Genomic DNA, 14546 nt, shown 5'->3' on the forward strand with positions numbered 1-14546 from the left:
TGCAGTATATGTGATTATGTTATATGTTCATGTTTATGTTATGTTCAGTTTATTCCGGACTTCGGTCCAATGCCGGGCGGGGCCAGATGCAGTGGGCGGGGCCCAAGTTATTCCAGACTTAGGTCCGATGTCGGGCGAGGCCCGATGCAGTGGGCGGGGCCCAAGCTAGTCCAGACTTCGGTCCGATGCCGGGTGGGGCCCGATGCAGTGGGCAAGGCCTAGTATGTGTTATATGAGTTATTGTATGATATGTGGTAGTTTGGGGAGACTCACTAACATCCTGTTCCCGAGTCGAAATTAACGAGGGAAGACGAGAGAAAAGAAGAGAATAGGAGAGAAAGAATGAGTCAAGAGTGTTCCCGGGTTTATTTTCTGGAGTGATTTGGGAAGAAAGGAAAGGAAATCAGAGCATTCTTTTCTCTCCTAATCTTCCTCCCAAATTGGAGAGATTTGGAGAGAAGAGAATCATCGATACAACAAAAATCCCGATGATTACCAAAATACCCCTATATACATTCATGTACAACATCATAAAAGAAAAAAAAATCCCTGCTTCTCCTCTTCACGCTCTGCATCAGACGATTCCATTGACTGGTTGCTCACTCATTCGTCTTTAGGGTTCAAGCTTCCATCATCAGGTTTCATTTTTTTCTTTGATTTGTTTTTTATGTTTCTTATACCCTATTCTTCTTATACACGATGCCATCTATTTCTTGGTTATTTCTATGTTTCTTATCTGTTATTTGGTGGTATATGGGTATCTGTTATCGTCTTTTTCTGCCTCTATAAAGTAAATGATTTTTAAGGGTTTAAGATTTATAGCATTCCTTGATGAAAATGCACACAACAAATACTATACCGTGGTAGATCATAAATTTTAATCTTGAATAAAGAATGACTTACATACATTCTCCTAGGTATTTCCATGAAGTTCTCTTCATTGTTTTACAAACATAAAAAAAACACAGAGTTTTGAGCACAATGCAACCATTGTAGCTGCCACCCAAAGGTCTATCTGATATAGGTATCCCCCAAGGGCGATATCGTCCATATCTAAAAACATTAAAAGACCAATGTGCAATCTTTCACAATCTGAAAGTGTAATTAAAAACCAATGAAACAACATTCCAAGAGTAGTAATTTTTTTATTTCTTTATGTTTCTTGTTGTTATTTGGTGCTATTTAGGTAGTTATTTGGCCTCTAGTTAATCAAGAGGTAAACAACAATAATGAGTGTATCTTGTATATATAGTTAACTATTTTTGGCTAAAGCAACTAAAAATATTTACCCAGTCAAAAAACAATTAGACCATATTTCTTCTTTATCATCTATACAAGGCAAGATAGCTCCCACTATATCAGCATAATAAGGAACCAATTGATCACCCCAAGTTTTATAAACTCGTTTATTGGCATCAATTTAATAAAAGTTGCAGGTTTTCTCAAGAAATCTCATTACAATGTGCAACTAAATGTAAAAAAAAAAACTAAAAAAAAGATAAAAATTCTTCATCATAGCACTCCTAGAGTGTCAGAAATTTACAAATAAATGATAAAATTTGCTACTAAAAAATATGAGGTTTAATCGAATTAGAATTTATATAGTTTTTAGTATAATCTTATTTGGGTTTTAAAAAGCTTTCATTATGTGTACTTTTAATTTGTAAATAAAAGTTCATTAATTATAATTATAACAATTTGCATAGTTTCTTGGATTTTTTGCCCTTCGTTGTATATCTGTTTTTTTCTTGTAAAAGTAATACAAATGAAAAACATACTATAACTATGATTAATAATGAATTATGCGTTAATGATTTTTGTATAAGTAATCATGTGCAAAAAATAAAGAAGTTGAGAGGTAGGCAAGAGTTAGCAAAAAAAAAAAAAAAAGTTTACGCATAATTTTGTTTTCAAGAGAATCCTGTGGTATATATTTGAAATTATTGAAAATATGTGACAAGGGTATAATTGTCTACTTTTAGTTTTCATTTCTTTTCCTTCCAACTTGGGAACACAAAGAAAAATAATTTTCCTTTCCTTTCTCTCGAACTCGGGAACAGAAAAATACATTTTACTTTCTTTTCCTTTCCTTTCTTTTCTCTCCATATTTCTCTTCTCTTCTTTTCTTTCCTTTAAATGAAGCTCGGGAACAAGGTGTAAGCTTCGTGCTTACAGTTTTCAGTTTTGGTTTCAGGTACTCAGTTTTCAAAAGAGGAGCTCGGGAAGATTGCAGTGCACACACCATTTGTTCAGCTTGAGATGTTTATACTCTGATATACTTGACAAATGTTATAATATTTTGAGATACATTGTTTATGATTTTTATGCGATATATGATGACTATGGTTTTATTACTGATTTCAAATGAAATTTTTGAACTGTATTTTTGGGATGTTTCAAATTGGTACCAACTTGTTTGGCTACCAATAAGTTCGGATGGTATATGTTGGTAACAGTATATAGCAACAATATGAGGATTTTATAAATGATGATTTTCATGTTCTTGAGCATTGTGAAACTTCAATGGGGGGTTTTGTGAATAAAATATTTGTAATGTTTGGGATTGAAACTTCAATTCGAAATGATTTTATTAATTTCTATCACGAGTTTATAAGCTAAAGCGGTGGAGGAAATTGGACACACCAATATAGTTTTAAAACATTAAACTTAACTAATCCGGTAAATGCTAATAACAAAGCTCGTAAATCATAAACACCAAACATACTAACATTTTATATATATATATATATATATATATATATATATATATATTGATTTGGTTGATATGGTAATACCGTGATACTGAAAACTTTGTACCACTACCATACCATGATTTCGCAGTTGGTATGGTACTACCAACCAAACATATTGGTTACCAATATTTTTGGTTCGGTTGATAAGATGTTGGTTGGTTTTTCGTGGTACATATTATCAACCCTAGTGTAATTTACCATATTTTTAACAGAGTTAATAAATCCCAAATATTAACAAAATGATAATTGGTGTAAAAAAGAATTCCAAAAATATTAATAGTAGACCATGTAATTTCGTCAATATATAATCCCAAATCCACTTGTTTACATCCATAAATTAACCACAAAATACAAGTCGGGATAGGTTCGGGCCAAGTTTCTTTTCGACGAACTTCCACAACAAGTTTGTTCCTGAGAAACATTTATACCGCCAAAAAGATTTCTGTAGCCCAAACACACTCTCTCTGGATTCCGATTTTAAATTCAGGCAGAGGGAAAAACACACAATTGCTTGGCTTCTGAAAAATTACTCGACAGACACATATTATCCCTTTGCGAAGATGCCGAAAGGGTTACCGTTCTCGGTGGACACATGGACGCCATGTTCAAATAGAAAGAGACATCATTTTCTAACACACGCCCACAAAGATCACTCTCAAGGAATCTCCACTCTCTCTTCTTTTCCAATTTACACTACCCGTCTCACAAAATCCCTCACTCTCAACTATTATCCGCAGGTAATCATTCATCTGTATAATTTGTTTTATATGAAATGAAATCCTATTAAACCCTATGTTGCGCTGGTGTCCTCGATTTTGATTTGTATATGCTGTTCATTTGCAGCTTAATGAGTCGTTATTTGTGGATATTGAGATTGGTCAGCCGATTGCTATTAATGATCCCGTTGAAACTTTTACGTTACAATCTATTTTTAGTTTAGTTAATTTTGTTCCTTTTATGCGTGTGTTTTCTAGTTTTGTTTTAGCAGGAATTATGAGGGACATCACAACCATGACAATGGAAGATTACAAGCGACATATGAGGAATGACAACAGATGAGGTCTTGATCTCAACCAAAAATCTCAACCAAAAATCTCAACCACTACAAAAATCCATCAATTCACCCCTCCTTCAAAAGTGGGGAAGCTAAATAGAAATATCCAAACTTTCTAACTTTTAGTAGTTATTTTATTAATTAAATATTGTTCCCTGTGATCGATACCCGACTTACTTACTATTCTATAATCCAACTAGGCACATTGCCTATAAGTGCATAGTTAGTTAAGTTTTGTTAGGTTATAAATTTAAAAATTGATAGGTATCTCTATTCTAATAAATGAATAAGTTTAATTTCCTATTGACAAGTGTCATACTATGAGAACTCCTCATTAATATTATATATCACCTATCATGACACTTATCAACCTATTAATTATCAATTTTAAATTTTAAATTTTAAATTTCCCACTCTAATTACATTAAATTAATAATTGATTCTCTATTTTAAATTTTCAAAATTAAAATTTTTTCACTCTAATTATACTAAATTAATAACATTAGATTAAAAAATAAAATAAAACTAATACAGATTATAAGGTGATATAACTTCATTTATTTATTTAAATCAACGATAATAACTTTATATAACTAAAAAAATATATCTTAAGTAATAATTTATTTAAAATAATTTATTAATAATTTTGATTTTTTAATATGAAAAATTTATTAGTTTTATAACCATGGTTCTCACGGTTATAAACTAGTATTTTATATACATCAAAGATCAGTACATTCAAATCCGTGTTCACACGACATAAGGCCACACATAGTTAACTATATATTTTTAACGAAGTTAATAAAAAAAAATCCTAAACATTAAAAAAATGATAATAGGTGTAAAAAAATTTCCAAAAATATTAATAGTAGCCCATGTAATTTTGTCGATATATAATCCGAAATCCACTAGTTTTTATATCCATAAATCAACCACAAAATACGAGTCGGGTTAGGTTCCGGTCAAGTTTCTTTTAAGCGAACTTCCACAGCAAGTTTGTTCCTGAAAAACATTTATACCGCCAAAAAGATTTCTGTAGCCCAAACACACCCTCTTTGTGGATTCCGATTTTGAATTCATACAGAAGGAAAAACGCACAATTGCTTGGCGTCTGTGAAAAATTACTCGACAAACACATATCAGCTCTTTGCGAAGATGCCGATAGAGATGCCGAAAGGGCTACCGTTCTCGGTGGACACATGGACGCCATGTTCGAATAGAAAGAGACATCATTTTTTAACACACGCCCACAAAGATCACTCTCAAGGAATCTCAACTCACTCTTCTTTTCCAATTTACGCTACCCGTCTCACAAAATCCCTCACTCTCAACTATTATCCGCAGGTAATCATCATTCATCTGTATAATTTGTTTTAAATGAAATGAAATCCAATTAAACCCTATGTTGCGCTGGTGTCCCCGATTCTGATTTGTATACGTTGTTCATTTGCAGCTTAATGAGTCGTTATTTGTGGATATTGAGATTGGTCAGCCGATTGCTATTAATGATCCCGTTGAAACTTTTACGGTTACTGCCTTTGATGCGAATCATTGCCCTGGTAATTGATTTGGAATTCAAAATTATGATCCTTTTGTAAACTAAATATGAAGTTTTTGATTGATTTTTTTTTAAAACTATCGTCTTAGGGCATTTCTATCCTAATCTTGTGCGGAGTAAATTCATGTCAAATATATTCCACGATGTTTCTCTAAAAGAATTCTGTATACTTACTTTGATTTGGGTATGTAAAGGCCAATACATGATACATTAGACCTACAAATATGGTTCGTTTTATATCTGTTAATAAAAACTCAGTAACTTTTATTTGATATCTTCTGGAGTAGAGTTACAGCTGTGCATTGTATTTACATATAATATACAAACGCTCATATGAAAACTCGTTTAACTCCTATGGCCCATTCCACACATCACCATGGAATGTAATGACCCATTTCATTACCTTGCTTATTCCATTCCATTCCTTTAGTATTCCATTCCACAACCAGACCTTGAATTCTATCCAAATTAATCTAATATGTAACTTGGTGTTTCCCTCTTAATATAATCATTATCAGGGAAAGTTGGGCTTCAGGTTTAGAAATTGCAATGAATTCTTGCAGCCTAACCATGGAATTTGAAAACCCTGAATAAACAATATTATCAAACTCTTTGTTTCTTTATATCAAGTTTTCAAGGATATAAATATTATATTGTTTACTATTTTGTGATTGTATCTACAAGCTTGTCATTATCATTTGCATGCTCCAAATGTGATATTGATTAAACTTACACAAATGACCCCTTTATCTGCAATGCTTCTTTCAACTTTCAGGTGCAGTCATGTTCTTGTTTGAGGGCACATTTGGTAATATCCTTCACACAGGAGACTGCAGACTAACACCCGAGTGTTTACAAAGATTACCCGAAAAATATTTAGGCAAAACATCAAGAGAACCCAAGTGTCAACTTGATTATATTTTTTTAGATTGCACATTCGCGACATTTTCTTCAAAGATGCCTAGCAAACATGTTGCAATTCGCCAGGTAGACATTTTCTCCTTCTTAAGGGCTATCAAGACACGAACCCTTTTTTGCAGAAACTATACATGAAGGTGAAAGAGGTGACTTAATGGTTATAATCATGTTTCTATTAATGCAGGTTATTGATTGCATATGGAAGCATCCGGATGCTCGAGTGGTGTACCTAACATGTGACCTTTTAGGTCAAGAAGACATACTTGAAAATATCTGCAAAACTTTCGGGTCAAAAATCTTTATAAACAAAGAAAACAACCTCGAATGTTTCCAATCTCTATCTCTAACCATACCCAACATCCTTTCACAACACCCATCTTCAAGATTCCATCTTTTTGATGGATTTCCAAGACTTTCTGAAAGAGCAGAAGCAAAAATAATTGAAGCCCGGGCTAATTTTCAACCCGACCCTCTTATAATCCGCCCTTCCGCCCAGTGGTATGTCTTCGAGGACGTGTCTTCTGAATCCGAAAAACGAAAAAACATTCGATTTAAAGAAGCAATCAGGGATAATTTTGGAATTTGGCATGTTTGTTATTCGATGCATTCGTCTAGGGACGAACTCGAGTGGGCCCTACAATTACTTGCACCGAAACGGGTGGTTTCCACCACCCCTGAGTTTCGGGCCATCGAGCTTGGGTACGTGAGACGCCATTGTTCTTTTGACAATTTAGCCCCTGATGATCCTGTTTGGAAGCTTCTAGATATTGATCTCGAGGCTCCATTGGTCAATGAAGACATACAAGAGGAAGTTACGATCAATAAGAAAGAAATGTCGACCGTTTCTTCTCCGGTCAAAGGGCCGTGTTTGACATTGTTTGGAAGAGCGAGGGCTGGACTCGGGAATTCTACACTAAGTTATGAAGACTTAGTCAAACCCGAAATCCCGACCCAGAATGTGGATGAAGTGGGTTCGGATGGGGAAGTTCCGGAAGGTCAACATGATGGGTCAAAGTTAAACGGGCTAACGAAAGGAATCGGAAAACGGACAACTGCTTATTCACCAACGGTAACATCAAACGGAGTTAATGAGAATATACGGAAGTTGTACAGAAGTATGCATATTCCGGTTCCTAAACCACTTCCTTCTTTAGTGGATCTATTGAATAATAGAAAACGAGCCAAAAGAAGTTTCATGTTGTAGAGTTTAATTGATCTTGGTCTGCATTAGACCAGTCCGGACCGGGCCAGATTTGACCCGGTCCAGACAGTAGAGTTTTGAACAAACTATAGTTTGTTAAACTAGACCGGTCCGGTCCTCAACCTGGTCTTTATAGACCAGGTCGGACCGGTCTGCATTTATTTTTCCAGATTAACATTGACCGCTTGGTCAGTGCTGCATATACACTTTACATGAAAAGAAAGAATACTAGTAATTGCAAGCGTTGTCTTAAATTTATGCTTTGTTCGATTAATATGGTAAGATACATTGTCAAATTACAAATTGTTTAGTAGGACCCACTTTGAATGAAATCTTGTTTTTTGAAGTGCTCGCCTCTGATTCATATTCTTTCATAGTCGAGCTTGTCCGACTGCAAGAAAGAGTATGTTGGTTTAAGTTGTAGTGATGAATTGAGCCAATAAAGTTTGTTGCTATAAAAGCATGTAACATAAATTGAAATAAGTTAACAATTTACCTTAATTAGCATGTCCGTTGGAAGCCAAGCTGGTGCAGTCGGGACCCCAATCCATGCAATCTAAAACAAAAAGTAAAACATAGACGTTTAAGATGGTATAAAAAATTATATACTTTTATAGAAAAGATTTATTATTTATTATATAATGGAATACAATACAATTGTTGAACTTACAAGTGCATACTCTCCTGTTTCAAAGATACGGATGTCCAAAACCTCCCCACGGTCTTCATAAATGTAGTCCAAGCCTTTATAATAAGGAGGATGTCCAACGGATAGATACTGAAATAAAACCAAAAAGTCATATTAGCTTAGCCTATAAAGTTTGCATTATCTTCGTATATATTATTTCCTTCCTTCTATCAATCTTTCATCATATTACAGTAGCATAATTTCTTATGAAATGATAAGTTTAATCGTATTAATAATGATGAGAGGGACTTACATTGATACTATTTAGATACTTTTCCTTTTCTACTCTAACAATCTGGCCCTTTTTCACTGCCAACAAAACAAAAGTATTAATACCTATTACCAATTATATGAAGAAAATTAAAATTGGAGTTGGTTTGAATTACTGACTGGAGTAAACAGGCTTCTTGGGGGCTTTTGGTGCGGCGGTGGCTGGAGGAGGTGGGTCGGCAGACTCAGGTGATTTCACAGCTTTAATGGATAAATGGAACCTGCCACCGCTGCCACCAGGCGGCAGTACTACTTTAGTGGTGGTTGATGTGGGTGGTGGGGGGTATGGTTTTGTGTACTGAAATGATGAGAAGGATGAAGAGTATGCCGTTGCCATTTTTCTTGAATTTTCTGTTTCGTGACCCTTTCTTTTTATTTTGTTTATATATGTATATATAGATAAGAAAAGATTGGTCATCCATCTTCAAAATCATTCTTTTTTGCTTTTTCTATTTTTCCCCAAAGGTTTGGAAAAGTGCATTTGGATCACAGGTATATATAATGTTTTCATCCAAGGTCTTAACTCTTAGTAGCTCGAATAAAATAAAAAAAGGTGAAGGAATGTCAAGGTATTGGGTATTTTGAATCTTCAAATAACTTATTTTCATTAAATATCCTTATTCAATGGTCTATGTTAGTTATCTTAATTAGAATCTAATGGAAATAATGCTATCGGTATAACTCTAAAAATATAAGTATGTAATTAAACATAAATGAAAATATATTGTTGCACATGTACATATATTATTTTCCTGAACTTAGGGTGTGTTTGGGTTATTTTCTTTATCACAAAAGTGATTTTTAAGAAAAATGCTTATTAGCTTATTACTTTTAGGAAAAACGCATTTTTGGATAAAAAAAGCTATTTTTTTAGGAGTAAAATGCTAAAAAGCTAGGATTTTTCGGCCTTTTGAAAGCTTTACTTTCCTATCCAAAAAGCTGTTTTAAAAAACGTTTTTTAAATATACAAACATTTTTTTTACCTTATTAGCTTTTTGAAAAGCTAAAAAGCTAATAAGCTATTTTCAAAAGCTATCAAAAAGGACCCAACCAACCACTTAAGATATATATTAACACATTGAATATAATTATCAAAACTAATAACACGATCTATATAAATATAAATTTAGGATGTTACTGAGAAAATCAGAATTTTGAATATGTGATTTTGATTGTTGTTTAGGATCTTGAAGTCTTATTTTCCATAATACTATCATGAGTTATAAATACGAATTTTGAATATGTGGTTTTGATTGTTGTTTAGGATCTTGAAGTCTTATTTTCCATAATACTATCATGAGTTATAAATACATGCTTGCACCAAGTATCCTAAACATAAGAAGCATAAATTATCTAGAAGATAAATATAAGCTAGATAATGATTATATGACTTCCTTCACTCCTCTCAATTTGAGTTTGAAGGTGTTGATCGCGAACAACCAACTTGTATAGTGATAAAGATAAGCCTCTAATGCCAAATAGTTTTGTGAAAATGTTAGCAACTTGATCTTTGGTTTGGTATTCCGCTTCAATCGACTAATCGAGTATCCAGAGAAACCAAAATGCTTCTTTATTTTCCAAGAGACATGTGCACCTCCCAAAGTGATCAAATAACTTGTTTTTGTATACATGGTAAAGGGAACCCAAGCCAATCCGAGTCACAGAAAACATCACGTTTAGATCCCCATAAGATGGTAAAATATTCCATGTCCAGGGGTGGTTTTGAGGCAACAAAGAATTATGACAACAACATCCAAGTGTTATTATTTAAGTGATAAGACGAACTGACTGAATGTAACTGGCTGAATGTATTTTCAACAAGATTTATGTATGGTTGGGTGATTTGTAAGTATAGAAGCCGTCCAATGAGACAATGTTATTTTCCAGCAGTAACTCATAAACGATTGGTGAATCGCTCTCAATTACCAGTTGAGCATTTTGATCCATTGGAAATGAACTAGGCCGACATCCTTGAAGAACACTGATGTGTTATAAAACAACGCTTTAAAATTTATATCCTATCTATTCAACTAAGCTAAAACACAATAGGCAGTGTACCTAGTCGCACAATAGTAAATTAGAGTAAGTATGAGTTGAACACAAGGAACGAAATTCTAGTTAAGAAAATAATACTAATAATTAAACTAGAAGAAGCAAACTTTGATTTGGACGGTTTTTATCATTTTTCAACTTCAGAAAAAATTAATTAAGGCAATCTACTAAAAACACTTTAACTAAAGCAAACAAATAGAAAACGAGTTTTAATCAAGAATTAAAAGATACTTCCGTTTAACTTCAAGTCCCCTTTTTCCTATGGTTAATTTCAAGCAATGGATTAATTCAGTTGGTTACCAAATTAGAAGTTACTAGCTATCATGATTAGACTAACTAGTGTATGTCAATTTATAAACTTTAACCCCAATGATCATGCATACTAAGTACACCAAATTGATTTTAAGATATATTTCGACAATGAATGAATCGATCTAAGAATTATCTATCTATGATCAAGATTAACTATCAAACACATATTATGATGTAATAATGCTCTCTAACACAGCTAAACAACTAACTTTACAACCTATATTAGGATATGGTCAATCTCTAGCTCTAGCAATTTAATGATCATAAACAACTAGGTAAAAAAGTTCATGCAATCAATGGCCACTTAACTATACAAAACTTGAGGGTAAGGCAATAAAGATAACAACTTTAACATGTTAGGATACGATCTACCAAACACAAGCTAAAACCAACTTCAATAATCCATAAACAGAAATTAACACATAGTATTAGGGTTCATCTAATCTAAATGAAAGTAAGTGGTTATTAGCCCATGATTACAGAAAAACACTCATAATCATAAAGTAGTCTAGGTTAAACATAGTAAATCTAGGCAAACCAAATGATTAAAGATGAATCTTTACTTCAATATCCCTAACGCTTGTTCTCCAATCGAATTCAGTTCTCCAAGGTTTGTTGGTCGCTTTTGGTTGAAGAAAACATTAGCTCCCTATGCATGCATCACGAATTCTGACATAAAAAGCGATATTTATACTTGCCAAATTATAACTTCAACATCGTGGCCAAATGGTCGCCATGTTGTGGAAATTATTCCAGACGCGTATTCCTCAAGCTTCGCCGTTGGTTAATCGGGAATGTTCTAAAAGCCACGTTGTAGATCAGGAGATGCCACACCGTGGGGTTCTTCTTTTATGCATAATTCTTCTCTTCTTCTTCTTCTTGATGCAAGCTTCATCCTCCAAGTTTCCAGCTTTGCTCCATTTTAGTCCATTTTCACGAGAATGTCTTTCTTTGGCTACAAAATAGAACTTATACTTTATAAGTACCAAATAAATTTGTAGGGAAGATACCATAAAAGTCCTAAAATTTTGTAATTAAATTGGGGAAAACCCTATAATTTAATTTTTCGCCACTGTGACCATTTTTGTGCCGTTAAGCTATCAATTTAAGACAAATAGCCGGCTAACAAACGGTAACCTGCCTCAGCCAGTCACTTCTTACCTTGAAACAGCCATCCATCACCTTTCTCTCTTTACCTATTCATCTTTCAGAACTCAAAAAGGGTTTTCATGCATACAAACGTTTGGGAAGATAGGTTTGAAAAGGGATAGTGAAGAATCACCATTTTCACACGGGAAATTGTTGCTAAGACACACTACAAGTGCAAGGTATGTAGGTTTGAACATGAAATTGAAGTGTATGTGGGTTTTTCCTCACGTCAGTATCAGTAACAAGTTCTTTATTGCACATTTAGCAGATGACCTTTGTTTCTGGTACTAAGAAACACAAAGACAAACGACCTAAAATTGGTACTAAGAATGAGAAAGGCAAAGGACCTGAGAAGGTATATGTTGAAGACTCAGACTCAAATGATGAAGTCTTTGACTTCAGTTTCTTGGATTTTTCACAAGAAACTTGCAAACCACCATCCAACTTATGTAACGACCCGTTTCGTAACTTTTTGTGTGATGAAAATATGTTAAAGAGGGGTATAGACGGGCCGGGGGATGATAATAATCAACCTGGTGTAAATAAGGTTGAGCATGGCCACTTACCAGAGGTAAATGATAAAGAAATTGGTGTAGAGTTTAGTTAGGGTCCATGATCTAAACCAAATTTGGAGAAAATGGAGACCTGAATTGGGTGAGTGTTATGATTCCCCTGCTCAACTTAGGTTTGCATTAACAAATTATGCAGTCCATAATGGCTATGGTATTTACTTTGAGAAGAGTGATAGACTTAGGGTAATTGCTAGGCGTGGCAACAATTCTAGTGATAAAAAGCCATGTCCTTTTAGGGTAGCAGTTGCTTGGAAGTATAATGAAAGGACATTCCAAATTAAATCCATTGTTAAGACTCATAGTTGTGCTAGGAATTAAAACTTTGGTAGCTTAGTTACTTCTAACTAGTTAGCCAAGCACTACTTGCAAGATGTTATTAGGAAGCCCAAAATGACATTGGATGAGATGAAAGAAGATGTTTTGAGGAGGTTTTCAGTGAATGTATCTAAGGGGCAATGTCAAAGAGCAAGTTCACAGGCTAGGGAGATGATAGAAGGAAAGTTATAGGAACACTATGCTAGGGTTTGGGACTATGCAGATGGAATCCTCAGGTCTAATGCAGGGAGCACATGCAAGGTTGGGGTAGATGTCAATCCTGGTGGAATAAACTATTTCAAGAGGTTCTATGTATGGTTCAAGGCTTTCAAGGATAGATGGAAAAAAAGATGCAAAAAAGTGATAGGACTGGATGGATGTTTCTTGAAGGGGCAAGTAAAAGGTGAGCTACTGACTGCTATTGGTAGAGATGCATACAATCATGTCTACCCAATAGCTTGGGTAGTGCTTACAACTAAGAATAAAGACAATTGATCTTGATTCATTGAGTTATTGGTGGATGATTTGGACCTTGGTGGTGGTAATGGGCTAGTTGTTATTTCAGATCAACATAAGGTATGTATATGATGCCTTTCAATAAAAAATTGTACAAATGTGTTACTTATTAATTTGTTATCATATTACAGGGACTATTGCAGGCTGTGGCACAATTCCTTCCACATGTTGAACATATACAATGTGCAAGACATATATTTGCAAATTTTAGGAAAAGATACACAGGATTGGAACTAAAGAATCTGTTTTGGGAGGCTGCTAAAAGTACATTAGAAGGGGGCTTTAAAGCTATAATGGAGAAGATCAAGAACATCACACTTTCAGGTTATACCTATCTAATGGCAAGACAACCGGAAACTTGGTGCATGGCCTTCTTTATAACAAGATTTGCATGTGAGGCTTTAGAGAATGGTATTTCAGAATGCTTCGATTATGTGATAAGGAAAATGAGGAAGAAACCTTTACTTACAATGCTTGAGGAAATCAAAATTTACCTAATGGAAAGGGTTTATCATCAAACGGATTTGCCTAACCAATGGAGATGTGACTATGGCCCAAATACCGTAGAAAAACTTACAAAATATGGGAAAGATATGAGGTAAAATGTTAACACATTAACTGTTTTTAATTTGTTATAATATTATTACATATAATTGGTCACTAACTTTTTTATCTTGTAGGTTGTGGAAGGTAATACCAAGTGGAGGTCATTTATTTGAGGCTAGGTATGCATATGATGGGTACAAGGTGGATTTACATCATCATTCATGCACATACAGAATATGGATGTTGTCTGGAATACCATGTGTTCATGGTTAGGAAACAATCAACTATGTGCACAAAGATCCTCTTGAGTTTCTTTCTCCCAGGTTCCATAAGGACAAGTTGATTGCAACATATATGGAATATATACTGCCTGTTGGTGGAAGCAATCTGTGGTAAAGGACTGATTTCATCAAGCCACTACCACCCCTTGTGAGGAGAATGCCTAGGAGACCTAAAGTAAACAGAAGGAAGCATGATTCTGAATCTCAAGACTCTAAATATCCAACTCAAAGGGCAAAGATACCTAGGAATATCACATGTGGAAAATGCCAACAAATTAGGCATAACAAGAGTTCTTGAAAGAATGAAGAAGTTCCCAAAAATCCTATTCCAACAAGGAAGTTTGGGAGACCAAGGAAAGAT

General features: G+C 34.3%; 2 protein-coding genes across 2 annotated transcripts; one reads left to right on the top strand and one right to left on the bottom strand.

Annotated features, from left to right (window-relative positions):
- Window positions 1-4798: 4798 nt before the first annotated feature.
- Window positions 4799-7634, top strand: LOC145159423 (DNA repair metallo-beta-lactamase family protein). The gene is made up of 4 exons (XM_079078411.1): window positions 4799-5151; window positions 5261-5366; window positions 6141-6352; window positions 6468-7634. Exons 1-4 carry the CDS (start codon window positions 4963-4965, stop codon window positions 7485-7487), a joined length of 1527 nt encoding a protein of 508 aa, XP_078934537.1. The 5' UTR covers window positions 4799-4962; the 3' UTR covers window positions 7488-7634.
- A 94-nt stretch (window positions 7635-7728) lies between these two features.
- NDHO (NAD(P)H:plastoquinone dehydrogenase complex subunit O) lies at window positions 7729-8819 on the bottom strand. Its single transcript, XM_079078412.1, has 5 exons — window positions 8563-8819; window positions 8426-8481; window positions 8155-8262; window positions 7981-8040; window positions 7729-7875 (listed from the first exon to the last, which is right to left on the bottom strand). The coding sequence occupies exons 1-5, from the start codon at window positions 8777-8779 to the stop codon at window positions 7846-7848; spliced, it is 471 nt and encodes a 156-aa protein (XP_078934538.1). The 5' UTR covers window positions 8780-8819; the 3' UTR covers window positions 7729-7845.
- Between the last annotated feature and the right edge of the window lie 5727 nt (window positions 8820-14546).

The sequence above is a fragment of the Lactuca virosa genome, chromosome 2 (assembly GCF_052849685.1).
Source record: "Lactuca virosa cultivar CGN04683 chromosome 2, Lactuca_virosa_CGN04683_v6, whole genome shotgun sequence".
Classification (NCBI taxonomy): domain Eukaryota; kingdom Viridiplantae; phylum Streptophyta; class Magnoliopsida; order Asterales; family Asteraceae; genus Lactuca; species Lactuca virosa.

Excerpts from the sequence above, each read along its gene's own strand:
- LOC145159423 (XM_079078411.1), top strand. The coding sequence starts at position 4,963 with ATGCCGATAGAGATGCCGAAAGGGCTACCGTTCTCGGTGGACACATGG. Across the intron at positions 5,152-5,260 it reads CTCTCAACTATTATCCGCAG|CTTAATGAGTCGTTATTTGT; the intron begins GTAATCATCATT and ends GTTCATTTGCAG. Across the intron at positions 6,353-6,467 it reads AACATGTTGCAATTCGCCAG|GTTATTGATTGCATATGGAA; the intron begins GTAGACATTTTC and ends CTATTAATGCAG.
- NDHO (XM_079078412.1), bottom strand. The coding sequence starts at position 8,779 with ATGGCAACGGCATACTCTTCATCCTTCTCATCATTTCAGTACACAAAA. Across the intron at positions 8,482-8,562 it reads CAAGAAGCCTGTTTACTCCA|TGAAAAAGGGCCAGATTGTT; the intron begins GTCAGTAATTCA and ends TTTTGTTGGCAG. Across the intron at positions 8,041-8,154 it reads AAACAGGAGAGTATGCACTT|ATTGCATGGATTGGGGTCCC; the intron begins GTAAGTTCAACA and ends TTTTTGTTTTAG.